The sequence below is a fragment of the Chiroxiphia lanceolata genome, chromosome 5 (genome assembly GCF_009829145.1).
Source record: "Chiroxiphia lanceolata isolate bChiLan1 chromosome 5, bChiLan1.pri, whole genome shotgun sequence".
NCBI classification, from domain to species: Eukaryota; Metazoa; Chordata; class Aves; order Passeriformes; family Pipridae; genus Chiroxiphia; species Chiroxiphia lanceolata.
In genome coordinates this window covers 48,695,123-48,717,355 of record NC_045641.1, presented here as the reverse complement: position 1 = coordinate 48,717,355, position 22,233 = coordinate 48,695,123, and the positions used below count along the sequence as shown (strand labels likewise).

Sequence of the window (22,233 nt, the reverse complement as noted above, 5' to 3'; positions counted from 1 at the left end):
TCTTCTGTTTTGGTAGTTTCACAGTGTCAAGTCAAACTCAGACACTGCAGACTTGCTGATTTTAGGGTATGCAAGTTTGCTCCAGTTGGTGATTATAAGATTTACTTCCTTGGGAACATGCAGAGCAAGTGTGGGTGTGAATATACCTAACCCAAATAGGTTTTTTTCCTTAAATGCATTTATCTCTCACTTTTTCCCCTGGGCAAAACTTTAGCAACTGGCAGGATGGAGTTTCCTATCAGAAGGGTTTTCAATAAATAAATCAATCGCATTTCTTTCCAAAGGTTCAATTTCAAAGCTGGCAAAGCTCTGAGGCACATTTTGGAAGAAGATGCATATTTATAATGTGCCAGGTAGATTTGGCTCTAGACTTTATTTCACAGATTAGTCAACAGCTTGATACTTTACACCTCATAGCCTTTGATAGCATGTCATGAACCTTTCCCTGTAATTTGCAGGTGCCCGTGTGAGCCTGGAGGTGTAAATGTTCAAACCATCTGTGCTGAGCTAAGATAGATGTTATGTCCCCTACACATCACACACCAAGGAGTGTCCCAGCTGCTGTGTCTGCTGACCAGCCCAGAACAGTACTGAATTCTCAGGCATGTCAGCACTGGTGCTGTTTGGTCTGGGGACAGGCTCTGCAATGTGTCCTGGTGCTGGTGGTGGTGACAACGCAACTGCAGTCATGCTCACTCCTCAGTGGTCCAGGAGGTGCTCAGTAACAAGTGCACAGGGTTAACACACCTTGGTTTCAAATGATTTGTGAACAGTAAAACTAAATTGTTCTATACAAACAAAATTGGGCCTGACCCCAAAACCTGGGTTTCTTTTATTTTTTTTTTGCCACCAAGACCCCTCTCTGCCTTTGGTTTCTGTAGCTTTCTAGTGCTACCGGAATCATTTCAAGTGGAAGTAAGGGTTTTGAAAGGGGATTGCAAAAGGAAATATGATTTAAGTCTGAACCACACACTCCTTTCTACAGGAGTACCCTACATCATGACCTGATGGTAACTGGATAAACAAGAAGAAACTTACAGGCATTTTCTGTCATCAACCCTCATTCTAACTTTATTTTTAAGATTAAATAGATGCCTTCTAAATTTTGTTTTCCCAACTGATGAAAGATATTACAGATTTAATTTTCAAAAAGTGCCTTCTGAACACCATAGCATTATAAGATGGCTTAAGACTGGGAGCTGAGATTGGCCAGTGACCTCTGAAAGAAGCAACTTGTAGACCCCGCAACAAAAACACTGTAGATCCTTTCAAACTCTTATGATTGCAAGGTAGTAATTTTTTCCCCACAATCTATGATAAACAAACTCAGCTTCTTCATGGAAAATTACACACCCCCTTTAAAAATACTCTGACTCATGAGAAGATAGTATCAAACCAGCAATTTATTGTGTAGTAAACACCCACATCCTGAACTCACTCTGATCTCTGCTACATCAGCTCAGCACTAATTACAACGGTGTAGGAATCCATGGCTACATGGGAGAGAAGCAGCAGGCTGGATAACATACAAGGACACAAGCAACTGAATATGTTTCAGAGCCATTGCATTTTTTGGGAGGATACCCTGGACTCCAGGCCCCAGGATAGGGGCAGGTCATCCTTTACTTAGTCCTCCTCTTCCCAAAATAGTGCTTGTAAGCAGCAGCATAGCCATGGCGATAAGCGTACAGTTCACAAGGGTAGTAGTCCTCGCAGATCTCCCTCTGACGTTCATGGGGTGCCTTAGTACGCTCCCTGATCCTGTAAAAGCAGGAGAGATGAGGGGTAAGTGCTGTCATCCCAAATATCTGCCTACAGCCCTTTCCTGTACCACAGCTCCCAACCAGGATTAAGGGTCCCTCACCAGAGTCCATTATACAGCTACAAAGATCTTGGCACACCAGCTCCTGTGTTTACTACACCCAGGCAGTGACGTGACTACAGCAGGAATGTTTTGCCTCCTCAGGTAATCTTTTATTTCAGGGCTAAGTAAGGTGGTAGGGAGAGGGGAATGGCTCCTGCCTCAGTCTGAGGAAGGGTCCTCCCTTTGCAGCCTACCTCAACCTATTCCCTTCAGCTCTTCCCCAAAACCACACATGGAACAAAGATCTAAAACACCCTGCAAAGGGGCCACCTGGTACTGAGGAGGTTTGCTTTGATGCCTCGCTAAGAGATGATTTCTGTGCTTCAGTCTTAATTTTCACAAGCCTTGCATGACGCATGAAATTGCCTATATCCATATTTTATAGAGGAGGCAAGGAGGCCCTCAGATGGCCCTGTGATTTAGAAAAGGTCTTGCAAGTTCTGCTTGAGATCTGAAGACTAGAATAAGATCTCAAACTGAGCTTTCTTTCTGATCATCCCACACTCATTCCCTCTCCTTCTGTTCGTGTTTCCTTTAGAAGAATTAATCAGAGTCCTCCCAGAACATGACATGTCCCCAAACCAAAGGATGTGTTCTCTGTTATCTGAATTCTCACTTCTCCCAGGACTGGGGACTTCAGGGATACCTCACATTGAGAGAGGGACTGAGGCTTCTGGTACCTCTGGTACCAGCCTGGGCTTGGCAAGGAGAAACCTCTCCCCACTCCCATCCTCAGTGTCCTTAGTCCATAACATACCTCTCTTGAGTGATGGCTCCTAGTCTCGTGTCAGCTTGTATGAAGTCATTGGCCCTTCGCCTGTTGATGAAGGGATCTGAGAAGGCAAGTAGTTATTCAGGATAGAGAGATACTTTTTCAATGCCAGACTGCAACAAAAGCTAGCTTTCACCTTCATAACAGCCTCTGTCTGCCCTCCTATGCACAGTGAAACCCAGGACCTTTTAAACTCCCTCCTGTCGCCCCCACTGGTTCGTGCACAGGCTCTCACTGTGGTTGGAGCAGCCTGTATGGAAGTGCACATGCTGGTCTTGCTCTGCTGTTACTCAAGTCACCTAGGGGAATGCTACTGTGATTTTGCTGCCACAGTTCCTCCAAGTAAGTGGAGCTTGGCGAAGAAGAGGTAGGCACCAAGCTGCACAGACCGTGGGAAGTCTGAGCACACTCAGAATTACAAGAATAGTGAAATTACAGGTAAAAACAGGAAGGGCTGAGTAATTCTCTCTGCCTCCAAGGTTAGGCAGTCACTGAAAGTTTCACTTTCGAGAAACATCACAGTCCTGTTGCAGAGTTCAGGAGTCTGTGGATATTGGCTCGCACATGTGCCTTTGTGCTTCTAAATATCTGCTTTGTGAAGCCCTTCTTCTACATGTCCAAATTCTTTTTAGTTTTGGTCCATCATCTGTGCTCTAACCTCTCCAGGATATTGCTTGCTCCAGAGTGAGACTCTCCACCCTTTCATGCTTTTCCTGTGACACTCACTCTCTCTTTCAGCAGAAGGATCCTCCTACCCATACATCCCACCTGCTTCCAAGGCGCTTAGGCAAGGCTCTCCTTGTCCTTGGGAGAGAATAAATTTTGTAACTGGCTTCTGCAGTACCTCTTTCCATGCTCATCCCAGAGCTTTTTGAGCAATGTCCTTTTCTAGTGTCAGTTAACCTGGTTTTGGTACGTGCAACAGACACCTAAGATCTGTTTGCCAATTTTCTTTTCCAATTTTCATTATATTCAATGCAAAATGGTGGTATGAACACGTGCTGATATATCTCTCCCTTTTTATCCTGAAACTCCATCTCCCAGTAAATTCAGTTTCCTAGGGCTGAGTGTTTAATCCCTACAGCAAAGTACAAGGAAATGATCTTGGGCACATCTGTAGCACATTTCAAACCCAAGAAAATAGTAAAGCAGTCTTACAATAATGCTCATGGGACTCCATGCTCTCTTGGGACTCTGGGGAAAGAAAGAGTAAAACATGTGGTAAGACACTGTATTGATAGGAACCGGTCTTTCACACTCTGCAGATCAATAGAACACACATACAAATCAGAGAAGCCAGGTTTTAAAGTATTGTTTAAAAGGAAGAGAAAGGGACCAGAGGTGTGACCTAGAATTTATTCAAGTTTAGAGTGTTCAGGAGTTTAATATGGAGCCATGTGGTGTTTTAGTCAGGACTTCCAGACGTGCTCGGTCATCCAGTCTGATTCTCAAGAATGGTTCCTCACTTTCTGTTCCTGACATTACAGTGGGTATGACACATGCTTACCTTCAAAGCTTTCAAGTGTTCTCAGGGAATGGATTAGCACAGTGAAATACACTTGACTCTTGGATAAAGCAGCATGTTAATTCCACCAGTACAGAACTGTGTGCCTCACAGGAAAACGGGGCTAACATTACAAAAGAAAAAAGGGAAATCTTCCTATTAACAAGGAATAACTAAGAATAAATACTCTAATTGTAGTCCAGACAACAAGAGGACAAAAAGAGGAGCAGTCTGTGAGGTGAGCTGGAACAGAGAGGAAGGGGCTGAAGCATCCTGGACCACAAATCCCAGTGACTGGAGCCAACAGCTCTGGAACAGGAATAGGAGGATCTGACGCAAGGGCAACAAAGCAGGCAAGAGATTAGGTTAAGAGAAAAGAAGACACAAAGTTACATAACAAATATCTGAACAGACCCAAAAATATCTGCAGGTTTGGAGTTATCATTCTACCCAGTAATAAAGGTCACCTACCATAGCAAGTGGCAGCCATCACCAAGACAGCCAGAAACGTAAGGATGATGAGAGTACGCATTGTGCCAGTGCAGGGAGGAATCTCTCGCTGTCTTTCTTGCTGTGTTTTGCTTTCTTCCCACTGAGGGCAGCTGGAGATCCTGGGCTGACTGCAAAATTAGCAGTGGAATGTTTATTAAGAAAACATAGTTAGGAGGGGGCCTATGAAAGGCCTGGGCAAGACGATGGCTAGCTGGTACACTCTCTAGGGAGCCATTACAAAACATCCTCTATTAGCAGATTGAATCAAGTTTTGGGAATGCATCCCCCTTCCTCTCCCAGCTCAGGGCTGGGGGCCATAATCCAGAGACAAACATGTCACTAGCACTTCACACTCATAAAAGCTGGCCTGCTTTTGGAATTTCAGAAAAGGAATTTCAGAGACTGCCAGGGGTCCAAAGGCAGAGGTGCGTGTTGACCCCAAATGCAAATGTTTGCCTTTCTAATTTTTCCTCTGATCTGCCCTCTTTGCCCCCACCATATTCCATCTGGATAGAGCCAGCCCAAACTGTTTTGTCAGCTTTGCCGATGGAGATGTGGAGACTGAGGCTTCAAACACTCCTGCTTCCCTCAGTGCCCCTCCCTCCAGTGGCCCTTGCTGTGATGCCAGCCCACCAGTCATCAGAGGAGGAACACAATCCTAGTGCCCCTTCCTGTCTCCTACTTTATTGCTCCAGGAGTAACAAGCAGCAACCTAAACAAATCCCTTCTGCCGAAGGGATCATCATTTTTGCATTAAGATGACACCCATAATTCTCTCTCAGAGGGCTCTCAGTGTGGTACTGATGCTACACTCCATTTCCAGACCAAGGAAGGACATCTTGGTGGAGGCAGAGGTAACCATATCTCTCAGGACTGATGTCTGTCTGGTCTAGCACTAGCAGTCCTTGCTCCACCAGTCACTGACATCAGATGTCAATGAAAGGCTTTTCAGCTGGGACAAATCTCCAAGGCCAGCAGTCTCTGGCAGCATTACCTTGCTTTTTAAGCAACTCAAGACTTTGCCTGGGACAATATCAAGGACAGCAGAGACGGACAAAATATTGAGTGTTCAACTCTTGAGCAGCTCTGTGGAAAAGTAGAAAGGAGTGAAAGAAAGAAGGAATTACAGAGGTGGCCATCCCTGCTGGGTGAAAGGCAAAGAGGAGTTGTTTGCTACAGGAAAGGTAGGGAGGGAAAGTGGGTACCCAGTGCCTGCCAGCCCTTGCATAATGGCAGTGGTGGGCCTGGGACCCTGCACACTGCCTGGGGATGGGCCTAGGGCATAGGAACCATTCTCAACTGTGATCCAAGCTGTGATGACCACCTGTTTTCTCCATGCAGGCATCAGGATCTCTTCACTGTCAGGGTACAGAGCGAATGCACTCTGGGTGCAGGACATTCTCCCCAAACCACTGTGGTGTTGTCACTGCTGTTACATTCAGAGGCCAATCCGTGAAACCACACTGCAGGTAACACAGCCAAGAACTATAGGGTCAGCTAGCCAGAGCCTAACCCTTCACCAGCAAGGAGTGAAACTTCAGTGGAAAAAAGATTACTCTTTTAACCTCACTAAATTAATATTTACAACTTAGCCTTTCAATGCCAAACTCATGGCCCTTTCCTGAAGCCTCTGGTTTCTGGGAGAGAAATTGAGAAGGGTCTTCAACTACAGATCAAAGAGATAGAATTGCTTTTCTTCCCCATTATCCCATCCCATGTAGAGATCACCTCAGTCCTGTGCCATCAATACTTAGCCTGAAATGAGGAGGAAAACTAAGGGAAAAAACGTCTGCTATACACAGAAGGTCAGAAGGGAACCGAGACATTTATGCTCCCCTTCCATGCCCTGCCACTCCAGCCTCTTTAAGGAAAATATCTGCTCTGTGATTGTTTTCATTCCTTAGAGCTCATAGTTTTGGACTTACTGTTGAATGTGGATTTTATAGATTTCCCAAGTGTCTTGTACAGGAGCTACTAAGAAAGGGAGATTTGAGGGAGAGACTGGAGGAGGGACCCCAGTGGGAAAATAGTGGGGCAGAGAGAGGGAGATGCTGGGAGTACTTTGGAATGAAAGTACTGCTGCACAATGGGAAACTCCAACATGCTTTCCAGCCAAACCCTCTTTATTTATCTTTACTCAAGGTAGAGCTTTCTGCTCCCTAGAAGACTCTGTTCCCATTTCAGAGGATGTGATCCCAGAATGCCTGGAGCATACCCTGCATCAACCACAGGAGAAGAGCCACAAACACCACTTTAACCCAAATGTTTCATTTTTCACCACAGAGGCAATACATTTTTCAAGGGTGAACATGCCAGCAACACAGCCCTATACCAACAAATCTCCTTCGGGGAATGCTTTCTCTTGCAAAAGTACATCTCCTTTATACTCCCCCTGAACTCCATACTTCCCCAGCACACATCTCCCCTCCCCAGCAATAGTGGGCTGCCCCAGAGGTAACATACCATGCAAGACAGTGAGTCCAATCCCTCTGCTTTCTAGAAGCAGCCACAGGTTAGAAGCAGAGAAGGGAGCTAAGACAATCACCTGCACATGCCAGGGAAATCTCTGCAGTCCCTCAAATAAAGGGGGAATCAAAAAAGCAGCCCTGATCTGTCTACTGCTGGATTGGAGACTCACAACGTTATACGCATGCCTTAGCAACCACTCCTAACATTTTGCAGCTGTGAAGCACCAGCAAGGCAATAATAACAAGCAGCTGTCCAGTAAAAGCAAGGCGGTCCCTGCATACTCACTAAGGTGTTGCTTCCCTGCCAGCCTGCAGCTGTTGTCTGGCGGTGCAGCTCTTCTACTGTCCTGAACCCTGGACTGAAGAAAAGGGACCTTTTATTTATTAGCATTAATCAGTGACTCCTCCCCTCTCCCACTCTTGATCCACCCCCAAGGGTACCACCTTCTCCATCAGAAATACCTTCTGCTCACAGCCAGGAAATCAACAACCTCAAGGAACTGAGCCAAGAGGGAGAGAGCCAGAGCAGACACCAGGGACTAGTGGGGGCACAGCCACATCCAGGTTACCTTTCTGTGCCTAGGAGCAGTGAGTGGATAGAGATCTGAGAGCAAGCTCCAGTCTTCGCTGCAAGACCCTCCCTCTTCCACCCCCTCCTCCCCTTCTGTGCTCTAGCTCAAGCCATACTGCTAGCCAGGGCACCTATTCTTCCACAGGAAACAGGAAGCCAGAAGCCTTCTCCCCCTCTCTTCATGCTGCTTTTACAACTGTCTGATCCCCTCTCTTAGTGGCAGGCTAATGTCAGACTGAAAATTCACGTAACAAAGGTGTCTGCTTTCTGATGTAGCTCTGAAAACCCCAAAGTGACAAAACCCTGTGAGTTGGCTTACACAAACTTAACCCCTGAGATGCACCCTCTCCGTTCACACCAGGCCCATAACGGTGCTGGACAGCCTAGGACATGTACTTGTTGGACAGGGCTACTGGGCTTCTAATCCTGTCTGCACCACCTAGCACATGGTGCATGTAGAGCACACAGACACCACACTGGGATGCTGAACCCATGAGAGTAGCAACCTGCAGCAGTGCTCCCTCCCTCAGCAGAAATCCATGCCTGGTGCATGCTCAGCAAAGGTGCTGGCAGGTCCAGTCCCTAAGTAAGGGTAGGCATAGACTGAGAGACTGAGCTCAGCAGAGGTGCAATCATAGCATGGTTTGGGCTGGAAGGGACCTTACAGATCATCTAGTTCCAACTCCCTTGCCATGGATAGGGACACCTTACACTAGCTCAGGTTGCTCAAAGCCCCATCCAGACAGCACAAGACCCTGGTCTTTGGGTATTCACAACTTCTCTGGGCAACACCTTTCAGCATCTCTCCACCCTCACAGTAAAGAACTTCATTGTAATATCTAATGGAGGGATGACCAGCTGCAGAAATTAGTGGTTTGGGAAGTTAAGAAATAAAACCCATCACATTATTCATTAATTAAACAGCTGGTGAGTGTGGCTTGCCTGGTCCAGAAAAAGATCAAGTGTGGTCTGATGTGCAGTCTCAGTTGCAAAATGAAAATGATAGCATATGCGTGGAGTTAAAGAACCTCCAAACATTTGGACAGAGAACAGTCCAATGATCATCTCTTTAGCTCCTACAGTGCTCTATGAGTTTGGGGAAAGTTCAGACTTCTCCGTGGCAACAAGGTACCATGTTACTCGTGTCCTCGTACAAGCAGCTATTGGTCCTCAGAGCCTGAGAACATCAACCTTGAACTGTTTCCAAGGTATAGGACACTTAATCATGAACCACTTCTGAAAAGCTGTGCAAACAGGAGGACATTTCTTGTCCTAATCTACCACCCATCAGGGTCATCTGAATATTCGGCCCTACGACATGCTGCACCCTGAAAGAGATCAGAAGATCTGGTCACCCTCATCTACCTAGGTACTGGTAAACCTTTGGCCCTGGTGCCATCTGACAAACTTTTAGTTAAGTTGGAGAAAATGGGCATTAAAGCCAAAACTGTGAGATGGTAAGGAACCAGACAAATGGGGTGGAAGCTTAAGCAGTGAAAAAGAGAAATGTTGAGAAACCACTAATTTAATTTCTCTTGGGACTAGTTTTACTGAATACTTCCATTAATGGTTGGCTTTAAAAAGGAATATTTGTTGAGGAATTTTGTCAATAACACAAAGCAAGAAAGCAACAGCAGTGAAAAGGAGGCATGAGAGCTTATACAGGATGAAAAGAAGGACCTTGAAAGCTGCAGTAATAGAAACAGGATAATATGCAGCAGCACAAAGGCAAGGTCTTCCATTGGGATTAGCAGAAAGAATCCTACTGTAAATTAAAAGCTCAAAAACTGGAAGTAAACAGTTAATAAAAGGAACAAGTATGAACCAACAATCATAAAGTTGATGACAGAATACTGATTCTGATATGTCTACTGAGAATGTGCCTGCAGAGATGGGCATCTATTAGTGCCATTGGAGAAGTTGCCAGGGAGAACTCAGCAGGATCCCTCTGTATGGCCCAGGTCACCTTTGTTCACGGAAGAATAATTTCAGTGGGAAGTGTTATAGATGAGGACTAACAAGACAAGGTGATTTGCACTCACACCCAAAATGACAGACCATAGCCTGTGGGAAGCACCAAGCCTCTCCACCCCTGCATTGTCCACAAGGCTTTTCCAGCAGGACAATGAACTAGCAATTACATTCTGTTTCCAGTACCCCTCCAGAGGCTGTTTCAGAGTCTGCAGCTCTCATGATTAGGATAAATCTCATTTCCAGACTCTGTGTCTTTAGGGCCATGATCCATATCTATGTGTCCCTCACCTAGTGCCCAGCTCATGATAGGAAGACTTCAGCAGAGTTGCTGAGCACTACAGTAAGGGAATAAACCCTATCACCTCTGCAACAGAGCAGGGTTTCCAAACCCTGGAGTAACAAATAACTGGACTCATCAATCTGGACAGTCCTTTTCAAGCTTAATCCTATGTTTCAGGATGGAAGTTAGTCAGCAACCATAAAGTCTATGGCTTAGGAAGAGATTTCTCAACATGACAAACAAGTGCTTTTTAGAACAACTAGTTCTACAGCACATGAGAAAACAAGATTTTATTTTTATTTTTTCATTTGGTCCTAAGTAATACCTCGGAACTGATCCAAGAAGAAAGTATAATTGAGCCATTAAGTAAGAGTGTCCAAGTATCCACAATCTAATTAAAGTCAACAACCTCATGGAATAAATCGTGCTGAAAACTAGCATACTGACACTAAGCTTTAGAAAGAGAGATGTTTTTTAAACACAGAAGCTAGTCAAAAGACTATAAAATAAAAATAAATAGAACGCATTTCAGACATTTAAAGAACTCAATATACATATCAGAACGTGTGTTAGTTCTGGCAGCAAACTTACTCAGCTACCCGAAATTAACCCTAAAACTAGTTCAAATGCTAGTTCAACCTGGGAAAGACATATTTCAAGAACAGACTGAAAAATTTCCAAAGGTTAAGAGAACGGGGAAGCACATAAACAGGAGAAATCTAGTTTCACAGCAATCGAACATTATTTGCAAAATAACTGAAATTATTAGTTTCCATTTCCATGATGAGATGAGGAGAAGAGAGTAATTTCATAACAGATAAGTGGTGGGGATGGGGAAAAAAAGTAATTTCATAAAAAGTAAGTGGTGAGTTTTTTCCTCAAAAATATTTAAACACATATATTTGAAACCTGTCTTGACCTTTTCCCTGAGAAAAATTTTGCCCCCAGCATTACAACGTTCTGCAAAAATAAAAGTTTCCAGTGCGAAAATATGTATTGGTTCTAACAAAGTGAATCCATATCTTAGTGCTGTGAAAACCACCATCTAAGCTTAGAGTCAGTGTCAGTCTCCTGTGTGTGGGGAAGGTTCCCATACCAGCTCACAGCTATTTTCTTCCCTGCTTTCTCCAACATTGTGGGCTAAGGTGCACTTTAGAAGTTCCCCTTTCCATCTTATGTAATGACTTCCAGTGACTTTCTCCTGCCCATGGATGTGGAGTACACCTGCAGCCTGAAGGGTGTCACTCTGGGCTCTGGGACAACGGGTTGCTCAGTATCCCAGTGTCAAGGAGCAGGACTGAAAATAAATACCATAAAGGGGCCCAGATTCTTCCTCCCTGAAGAAAGACAGAGGGTGAGAGGACAATTCTTCTTCTACCTGCACTGGCCTACAGAATTTGGTCCTATCTCCACATTAGTCATGACCATAAAAAGAAATTTACAGTTGATGAGCTGTCAGGTTTGGCTCGTTGGCTGGTTGGTAAACTGAGGACTTTTTTGGCCACTGTATTATGTTGTTGGTGGCAGATGTTTAATCTACTGAAATTCAGAGATTAGTGTCCAGATAAAACCTCACAGCCATGGTCTATGCAGTTGTGATCCTCAAAGTTACTCCTTGTAATCCATCAGACTTCAAAATGAAGGCCAATATCCTAGAAAAGTCGCAGTCTGGGTATGAATACAGGAGTATTTGGAGTCAGCAGTACAACCTAATGGAAGCTCATTGCTCTCCATTTCTGCTTGCTGCAAAAAAGTGAGCCTGGCTCAAGCCTTCAATTCCAATACTCAGCACCATTCATGGGATTCACTGAGTTACTTTAAAGACTATCTCTGTTTGGCCAGGACTTCCCAGAACAGCTGTGTTTGGCTGAAACAATGAAAGAAGATTACTGGCAATAGGAAGTTCATGAGCACAGAAGACTAAAATTTCACAGAAGCCAGACCAAGGTTATTCAGTTCACTGAATAAAGTAACCAAAACATTCTGGGCTAAGAGCTAACTCTGCTGCTTCCTTTGGCTTCACCCACACCCACCCACATGTGCTCACATACACTGATCAGCATATTTCTCTTTCAGTCCGGAAAGGAAGGAAGACACAGGATAATGTTAATATTATTTGGCTGTTGAAAAAATTGGGAGAGGCTCTTGGGTAGGGATTAAATAACCCATCTAAGTAACTAGAATTGCTTGTACTTCAGGTATCCTAAGAAAAACTGAGCGAGCAAAAGGTTCGAACTTTATATAAACAGAGCATGCTTCTGGGTTGTACTCTTACGGGAAAGGGCAGCAGAAATCTCTCTTCCTTTTCCACCCTCATTTCCCTTGCTTCACCACATGAACACAAAAATGTCCTGACCTGACTTATTCTTTGGGATCAGATGAGATTTACCCGCCTTATTTCCTGTACAGACATGTAGAGAGATAAGAAAGCAGTTGTGGTTGCACTCTTCTTATCCATCTGGTAAATAAAAAAATAACAGCAATGCCTCTTTTTTTTTCAGCACAAGCTTTGATAGCATCTTAGATCCTAAATCTGCCTGCCCTTTTGAAGCCAAGATTGGACTGAAATATTTGTGTTCCATCTGTCTTGAATGCAGGATGCCACTGAAATATTTACAAGTATCCCTGCAGTATTATATATGTTTCTCTGTTCTATCTCGAGTTCAGTATCTAAAGGATCATAAATTTTGTCTCTAGTAAGTAAATAACTTTTTCTGTGACACATCAAGCCCCTGGTGTTGGCCTCGGCCTGTGTTGTCAATATCTGATAGAGTAAAAAGGAATGCTAGGGGGTGGGGGGAAAAGCACAATACCCAGCTAATTGTGAAATGCTGTTTGTGGCAAGAAGAAAGACATTCTTATTTCTTGAAGCATTAAATCTGACTACTCTTATCCTCCTGTGCATAACTACAAATTATATTAATGTTGCTAACATCACATGCTAGTCAAACCATTCAACTTGACGACCTTCCTTAGCAATGAATTTCACACACTAATTATATGCTCTTTGGATATGTACTTATTGTTTATTTGTATTAAACTTGACAACTGATTATTTGTATCCAGAAATTTTGTGTTCTCATAAAGCAGGAAAGAATTTTAAAAGGAGAAGGAAAGATAAAAGGAACTCAAGAAGCATTTGGACAGTGCTTTCAGGCACATGGTGTGATTCCTCTGGTGTCCTGTGCAGGGCCAGGAGTGGGACTCGATGATCCTGATGAGTCCTTTCCAACTCAGTATACTATATGATTCTATGATAAATCAGATCTTTTAGATTAGTTTTTCCTTCTTCCTAAAATGGCACTGGACTCCAGAAGTCACAACTTTGCCAGGGTCATTAGTGGTCATAAATTCCTTTAAATTATAAAGGAAGTGATAAAAAAATATAAATGGAGAACAAAGAAGAGTTCTAGGTGTGGAAGCACTAGGAAGGCAGGCATAAGGGATATAACAACAGCACACATTGATGGTACCTGGATTAGCATATCATTAAAATCCCAGCAGAACTCTTTCCCTTTTGTCTCATTGTCTTTTTAGCCAGGTAGTGGGAGGAAACCCAGGACAGATGTATAAGAAAATGAGTGACTCCAGTGCTGCAGGCATGAGGTGACACTTCCAGCGCTGCAGGCATGAGGTGACGCTTTTGGATTCAACATTTTCCTTCGCTTGCTTGGTCAAAGCTAGTTTTGGTCTGTTCTGCTGAAATTATCTTTTTTTCTCTACATCCATGATAAAGGATGTCATATTAAGACTCAATACAGGTGCCAAAAATCACATAAAAGCATACATATGACTTAAAGCATGTATCAATCCTAGAAGCTGCATAGAGCTTTTTCCATGGTAGAATCTTTTTTAAAAGATTCTTTTTTAATATTCTTTTTTAAAATATTCTTGCCAACAAAGACACTTTTGTCCTTCCTGGGTTATAACTAATGCTTTCCTCACTCTGTTCCAGTAATAGGATCTGCTTACAACACTTGCTGTCACCAACCAGATTGTATTATTTGGGATTTCTGTTCTCACTGTCTCCCACCTATATCAATGCCTGCACTGGAAAACGTTACTGTACATTTATCAGCAAAATACACTGCATGAGTCAGATGTTGGGTACACAACCCTGCTGGCTGGCTAAGCATAAGATTAATGACACTGTTCTTTAATACCATACATTTTCATACAGCAGACAATGAATGAGAATCTCTGCTGTGCATATATTATATACCAAACATCCGTACACATCTGTAGAACACACCTTCCCCCATGTTACTTGGCCAACCATCTATCTGTCACTTCATCTCTTTGAGGTAGGCGTCTTCTTTCTTGATGCTCATTTCACTAGAGAACTGGAGGAGAAACTAGTGAACCTGCTGGAGGACCCAGTAGATAAAATACCAGTACTACACAATAAATAAAACATATTCACTAGCTCCTAAAAAGACCCTTGTCTATTTTGAGACCTGAAATGAACAGCTAACTCCAGTAAGGACTGCAGTAAGGACAGTAATTTCTTTAGAGTCACCCTGGTACCTCATTAGGAGTAAGGTTCTGCTTGTGCAAAGTGCTGTACAAGCCCCAGAAGGGAGAGATGTGTGGTTACATACCTGTCCTCACCTCTCCATAGGAGAAGAGGCCTCTCTGGCAGGAGCACCTTCCTCAGCCAAGGACTCTTATCACTGCCTGGCCTTCCCAAGCCTGGGGCTTGGTGATGACAGATGATACACAGGTGTCCAAAGTTCACTCTGTTTTTCAGCTCCTGGAGCTCTTCTGTATTACCTGATCTCTCTGGGCTCCTCTGTGCTATCATTCTAATGATGATCTGTTTCTGACCCCATCCACTATTGCAGACAGTGGATTGCTAAACAGAAATCTGCTGTCATTATAACTTATCTGGGGAGATCTTGAGTTAGTAAGAACATAAGAATATAATTTATCTCACTGGGTTTGCACTTTTGTAGAGGGTCACCATAAGTAAAACAGAAGTGTTATGAGGAGCTCTGTACTGCCACTAAAGAGAGATCTGCAAGGGTGAGGTGACAGCTGAGGGCTTGGCTTTAGCTCCTTCTCTTTTTCTTGACAACAAGCACCTGAAATCTCAGATCAGGCTTCTGCCTCCTCCATGCAACATGCAACATTGCAGCACAAAGTTCACCTGAAGCTGCTTCTGAGAAAAATGTTCCTGCTATCTTACTGTTGAGGCTGTTTCCTGCCCATCCCTATCTGCCTGGTGGCTGCTGTCCTTTATTCTTGCAGTCGGATGAATTGTGTGAGCTCCCTGAAAAGTTGCTTGGCCCCAGGAAGGGTTTCTTCTGCACTTCTATCCTGCAGCTACTCCTTTGGTGACACGAAACCCCACTCCCCAAGCTGATGTCCATCACCACTCATTTGAGCACCCCAGCTTCTCCCACAGTAGCTGCATGCCTATGTGTCTCCCTGAGCATACATTTCTTTGACCTGATCTGCCTTGCTGTCCATAAACTGAATCAAAAGGCAGAGTGACACCCAGAGTATACCTCTGGCCCTTTTCTATGTGTAGAGTTGCTGATGTTCACGACCAAGTCGAGCCTGGTGTTGGTTCCAGAACTGGGCTTCCAACACTGCAGGGAGAGCAGCATAACACAGGAACAGCAGCCTTGGGCAGGAGAGAGGTCAGGCTCCTCATTCTGCACCTGCCCACCATGCTTCAGCCACAGGGTTGAATAACAGTAGCTATAAAACAGCCCACAGCCAGCCTTAGCTCCCCCCATCCCACTCTACTTCCTCTCCTCTCTATGCTTGCCCCACATGGCCAGTGGGATACACTGTGGTACCAGCCCCATCCCCTTCTCCAGGCTGTCTGTCCCCTTCACCACGGATATGGCACTGCCACCTCCCAACTGCTCCAGGCCCTGTTCGGCCCTAGGGAGGAGCCTGCAGGAGGGTGCCACGGCCAGGAAAGCTTCACAGAGTGGCCCCAGCTGCTGGGGATAGGGGCAGAGGGAACATGCACAACAAAGCCCAAATGACAGAACAAAGCAGTTACCAATAGCAGCTGCATAACCAGTGAAGAAGCAAATTGAGGTCTTGATTCCCTGAGTCCCATCTCAGGACCCTGGTGTCTCCATTTTCCATTCGGGAGCATTTTAGGACAGATAACCTTGCCTTTCCTCCTAGCCCTCTCCTTCTTGCTCTCAGTGGGAGCTTTTGCTGCTTTTGTCAGTGACCTGGGAATTATGTTCCCTGGGAATTTGCTAAGTGGGTGGTGGGGCTGGGGGAGAAGCAGAGGGGGATGGTGCTTGTCCAGAAACAGACTTCCCTCCCACACATGTTGCCCATCTGTGGCATGTCTGTCTGTCACAGAGAAATTCACAGAGACAGATTTAATATATTAAACATAAATAAAGCAGCACCAAGTCTTTGGCTGATCGTCTTGGCTAGAAATAGAAGTGAACTACTTCAGGAGCTTTGGGTTTGCATGCTTGATGGATTCCCAGCATAAGGACAGATGTTCAGATAAACCCATCCCAAATCAAAATAAACAATCCTGCATGAATTTTCAAGAAGGGGGCACTGAAATGAGCTGGAGAACACCGGTGCCATTCAAGGCAACGGGTAAGGAGCAAGGAGCAGCTCCCAAGCAGCTCGTCCTGGGGTTGTTAAGGTCCCAGCAACGATGTGAGGGCATGTTATGATAAAGACTACAGTGCCCCTAGCATAATAAAGCTAATGATGCAGGTTTTGGGACTTTCCCCCTCTGCCCAACACCTAGTCCCAAAAAACCAGGAGTACCATAATACATTAGAGACCACTGCCCTGCTATGGGTGTGTCTGATCATTTGAAAGTGGGGACAGGACAAGCAGATATACAAAGCACCTCATTTCCATAGGAACAGCCACAGAAATAATCCCACCCTATCTTGTAAAATGCTGGTAAAGCAGTTTCTCAAGTTTGAAATGTCCTGGATACAGTTATCTTTATTATTAAAAGAAGAAGGGGTTTATTATCCTAGATCAAAAGGCCAGTCTTGCCAAGAAGGACTCCTCTGAAATACCAGTTTCAAGACTCAGAAGGTGAACAGGGCCCCTAGGGCAAGGCAGCTAATCCATTTTCTTGTGTTACTGAAGTCTTGCTTTATCACCATTCTGATGGAGAGTGCCTGGTGGGTGTTTCTCTCTTATTCTCTTTAAAAGGAGTGCCTGGGGCAGGTGCAATGTGACAAACACATTCCCCTAGGAGCAGCAAGGTTATGCTTGGGACAGAGCTGCCTTCAGTGCATGGGATGGGGAAAAAGAGAAATAAAATCATGCCAGCATCAGAGAGCCCTGTCACTCACACAGAGACAGGGAGCCAGCAGGGAGGAGGAGGGTGCACTTAGAGCCAGCCCTACCCTGTAGACTGAGAGGGGACATGTGGAGTATCTTGTACCACTGAGAGTCTCCAAGTTATTGAACAGAAATCAAGGCAGAAAGAAGAGCCCCTGGTTTGGGATACTGAGGACAAACCTAACAGGATGATTCTTAGGTCCCTCTATTCCTGCCTGCTCCACTCCTCTCTGGGAGCAGTGTTTCTTTCCAGAGTACTTTGTGTCCCTGTGTGGTGGCTGTGAGTTATCAGGTCACAGGGGAGACACCAAAGATGTGCTGTTTCCAGGTTAGGAACCTGCCAGATGGAAGCAGTTGGAAGAGCCATTAACCATGGCAGCATCCAGATTCCTGGAGGACAGAATGGGTCTGTAGAAGAAGACTGGCAAACACTTAAAGAGAGTTAATCATTTGATATAAGCATTACTACTTCCGTTATAGCATGCAAAATAGCCTTTCACTTTAACAGTACCTTCCTTTCTGCTACTGTCTTGCCAAGATTTAAATGTACCAAGCAAGGGCTCATTCACATTTTCGTCTCACCTGCCATAGACGCTTCTTGATTATGTAAAGATATCTTCTTAGTATCTTTGCAATAAAGTATTTTAAATAGAATAATATTCCAATATTTGCTAATTATTTAAAATAATATTAAAACATTTACTATGCAAATCTATCTTCCTAATATCTACATAACATAATATTTTCTTTACTGCTAGAATCTCAACAGAGCAGAAAACCTGAAAATGTTGCTACAAGATGGGGGTCTGAAATCCAGGATGCCCAGGGATCCAAGAAAACACTACAACTGCTTTGGGAAAGCCATGTGGAAAGGAAGCACATTCACCATCAGCCCCCAAAAGGATACGGCAGTTTGTGCAGGAGGACAGATCTCACTGGCAAGGAGTGAGAGATGGAGAGAAAGCAGTTATCCAAATCTGATAAGCTTCAGGTGTGCCAAAGCAGAGCAACCAAACAAGGCAACCTTTGATACACGGTGAAAGGCTGCCATTTCAACTTAAGAAAATAGCCACTGAGAGTCACAGGGAGATGGAGAATGAAGAGAAAGTGTGGCCATATGGCTAAAGTCCAGGAGATCTGGATGCGGAAGATCTGGGTTCTTTCTCCAGCTCTGCCCACGGGCTTCATCAACAATCTGGGGTAAGTCACTGTCTGTCTCTTCTGTTTCTCAGCCAAAGAACAGAAAAATCTGGCCAAGGAAAATAAAGTCTTGATTGCAATAGGAAGTCATGATACATCCAGGATCAACACCCACATTGAATTTCAAAATGCCAAAGAATACTTAGAGCACAACAGATTTATACTGAAAACATCATATCTGTATTTTAAAACACAACCTTTCGGGCATACAGCCCTGTATTATTTAGTGGATAAGAAAACAGACTGAACATTTTTTCTTAAGGTGATCAATTTATTCCTTCCAGTGATTAGCAGCAACAAAACAAATCCCAGGAAAACTAAGATCCCATCCTGCTCTTCTGATAGTTGATTAGCAGACCCAAAGATTTCACATGTGTCTGCAGTTGCCCACATAGCACTGGACTGCACCAATGCTATGTCTTCTGGTACCTATGGAAGTAATGATGGACTATCTCCAGCCTCTCTGAAAGGTACAGATAGCAATACTACCAGTGCCTCAGTTATTAGATAAAAGGCAAGAAATAATGCTTGTGATGTAGACATTATACAAAACACATGACATAGGTGGCACAGAGTCAGACTAAGCCCCTAACAGGGTAATGAAATGTGGGCTCTGGCCTAGGAAGAGAGGGAGGTGGGAGACATGAAGAATATATAATACTCATAATACAGGGATAGGGAGAAACCTGGAGTGCACAAACAATCCATGTGTTTAGGCTGGAAAGTGGATGGGTCTGACTTTTCAACCTGTATGTGGACAGGATATGGGGTTCTGCAGGGGCTACTGTGATCCATGGAGGATTCAATGGCTTAAGCCCTGGGGAACGTGGGGTGGGGAGGACATGGTGCTCTTTGCAGCTGTGATACAGCGGGCAACTCCGCACAGCCGTCATATGTGGAGGCCTGGTGCAGGCAGAGATGCAGTTATGCATGGGCCTTTCCTCTAACCTGAAAATATATGCTGCTTTACAGATCGTGGAAGCTGCCGGCCTGGATTTTTAGGTACATTAGCAGAGAACGGAGAAATTCAAATGGGGGAACAAGTACTCTCTTATTCAATGTGCATCTTGTGGTTTTGCAGGTTTTTCCACTGAGAATGTTCCTCTGAAGTTTCCTTTATGACTGAGCCAAAATGGGTCAAAGAGGTATTTGATTCACAGCCCTAAAAAAAACACTTATATGTTCTCATCACTGTCAGTTCTCTGTGGTACCAATCCAGCACCTTCCCTCACTGACCCTTACCCGTTGCTGGCCACATTCCCCCTTGGGCAAGTCCTTTCCTTCTCCCAGATCAGCCTCTGGCTCTTCCTTGCTCTCCTCTTTCACGGTCCTGCAAACCACTTCCCCAGTTGAATCCTTCAGACAATATTTCCTCCTCCTGTGTCAACTGTCCCCACCTCTTTGCCAGCCCGTGGGCTGCCATTAGTGGTACTGAGGGGAACCCATCCTGTGCCAAGGTGCAGCACGACTAAGCCCTGTGATCTGTCCACCCGCAAGAGAGGATTTGTTTCTAATATTGCTGCCCAGATTTATTGGTTCAGCTTCCTTCCAGACAAACTCCTCTGGGCTCCTCAGTACAAGAGAGAAATGGAGCTCCTGGAACAGGTCCAGCAGAGGGCAACAGAGATGATTAAGGGACAGGAGCATCTCTCTTATGAGGAAAGGTTGAGGGAGCTGGACCTGTTCAGCCTTGAAAAGAGATGACTGAGAGGGGACCTTATCAATATCTGTAAGTATCTGAAGGGAGGGTGTCAAGAGAATATGGCCAGGCTCTTCTCAGTGGTGCCAAGCAATAGGACAAGAGGCAATGGGCAGAAGCTGGTACACAGGAAGTTCCTTATACCTGAGTATAAGGAAGAACTTCTTTACTGTGCAGGTGACTACACACTCAAACAGATTGCCCAGAGAGGTTGTGGAGCCTCCCTCACAGGAGATATTCAAGAACTGTCTGGATGCAGTCCTGTGCCATGTGCTCTAGGATGACCCGGCCTGAGCAGGGAGGTTGGACCAGATCCATTGTGGTCCCTTCCCACCTTACCAATTCCGTGATTTTGTAAACAGAGGTGTCAGACAGTCATGCACTTCCTCCTTTTATTATAAGAAGGACAATGGTTCCTACCATATCTTGCACTAAATCATCACTCCTGGGAACTTAGGCCCAGCTCAGTGCTGGAGTTATGTGCATGAGATGGGATCTGACTTAAGCACCATAAAGCTCATCCTATGGTATGTATTCCAGTAAATAGAGGAGAGATTTTAAAATTGCTTAGTAAAATTGGCAGAGTCCTGATGCCTAGCAGAGTCCCTAGAAGAAAGGAAGAAGGTTTAATCCTGCCTTGTGCTGGTGATTGTTTTCTGCATGCATAAGGGAGGAGGGATGCATGCCCTGTGAGATGTCTTTTCCCTTCATGCTGGCAGTCAGAGGGCTCTCAGCATCTCCCGGCCGCTTTCAAGAGCAGGAGCAATGCTAACCAGACAGACTCACATACAGAAACCAGTGCCCACTCCTCTTCTTCAGTGTAGGTGCAAAGGTTGTTCTGGTCCTTCTTCTGTCAGATTCCCCACAGCTCAGTAGACACTCACAGCCAGATCCAGAACTCTGTGTGAAGTGAAACTGGAGCTGAGGGCAAACGTTCACACTGAAAGTCTTGCTTCAACCTGCAGCACATGGGGGCTAGTTCAGAGGTTTAAATCCCCTACATTCAGCAGTGTTCAGACTTTTGTTTGGGCCCATACTACACAAAAGGAAGAAAAATTCTATGCTGAAGCACAGGAGTGAGAGATGGCAACAAACAGTTGATGCACCACATGTATCCTGTTAAAGCCCCTCTTCCCCAAATAGCCTTGCTCAAGCTGATGATGAGTATGATTTACATGAAGTTGGCATTGGCACTGCATCAGCTGCTGGAAAAGAGAGGAATAAAGCAACAGAGAACTGAGCCTTGCCCTGTGGACTTCGAGACAGAAGAGCAGCAACTCTCAGCATCAACTCATCCCTCAAGTCCCTTGCTGCCTGCTGACATACATGACCCAGCAGACTCCTGAGGGATGTGTATATCCAGAAGAGATGCTGATGAAATCTGAATACTTCACAGGGAAACAGCCCACCAACCAGTAGGAAATGCTGAGGAGAGGGCTGTAACATAAACATCTGCATCTCAAGGGCATTTGCAAATGCCAAAGAGAAGTGCCCAAGAGAGCTGAATGGTGCCACTAGGACCTGGCAGCTTTTTTCTGCCTGGGGAATATAGGTGGGGAGCACCCCTGGGACCCAGCCCTCACCTCTAAGCAACATTTACTTATTTTATGCCCCACACAATGAAAATGTTTGTCCCCTTGCTGAACCTCCAAGTCTTTGTAATATTCTGCTTCTGGAGGCATTCAAATCCTTTCTCACCAAAGATGAATGCAAAGTTGCATCATCCACAGTGCAACCCAATTCCCTGTTCCCTGGGGCAAAGACAGCAGCTCTCACATGCCTCTGCAGCCTCACTTTGCTCTTAGGCAGACTCAGCTGTTTTCTTAGGTATTTTGAATGTCCCTTGAGTGCAGGTGCTGCTGCAGAGCAGAGGTTCTCACATCACAGTATCTCCAAAATACTGAGGGCAAAGGGAACCCCCTCATCCTGCCCTCTGTCAGTTTGCATCTAGCACTTCCTCCCACTGAAAACCAAACCAGGTCCCCCAGACAGCTCAAAACATCTGGGCCACGTACACCACAAATTCAGGTCAGAGATAACACGACTGGACAAAAAAAAACCCAACAAAAAATGAAACAACAAACATCATTGTGCATCTGGTTTCTCCCTC

The 22,233-nt window shown here is 44.8% G+C and overlaps 1 protein-coding gene across 1 annotated transcript; it reads right to left on the bottom strand.

The window, feature by feature from the left end:
• Nucleotides 1–1,383: 1,383 nt before the first annotated feature.
• On the bottom strand, nucleotides 1,384–7,474 carry MGP (matrix Gla protein). Its single transcript, XM_032689425.1, has 5 exons — nucleotides 7,387–7,474; nucleotides 4,612–4,760; nucleotides 3,795–3,830; nucleotides 2,622–2,697; nucleotides 1,384–1,761 (listed from the first exon to the last, which is right to left on the bottom strand). Exons 2-5 carry the CDS (start codon nucleotides 4,670–4,672, stop codon nucleotides 1,623–1,625), a joined length of 312 nt encoding a protein of 103 aa, XP_032545316.1. The 5' UTR covers nucleotides 4,673–4,760; nucleotides 7,387–7,474; the 3' UTR covers nucleotides 1,384–1,622.
• Nucleotides 7,475–22,233: the final 14,759 nt, after the last annotated feature.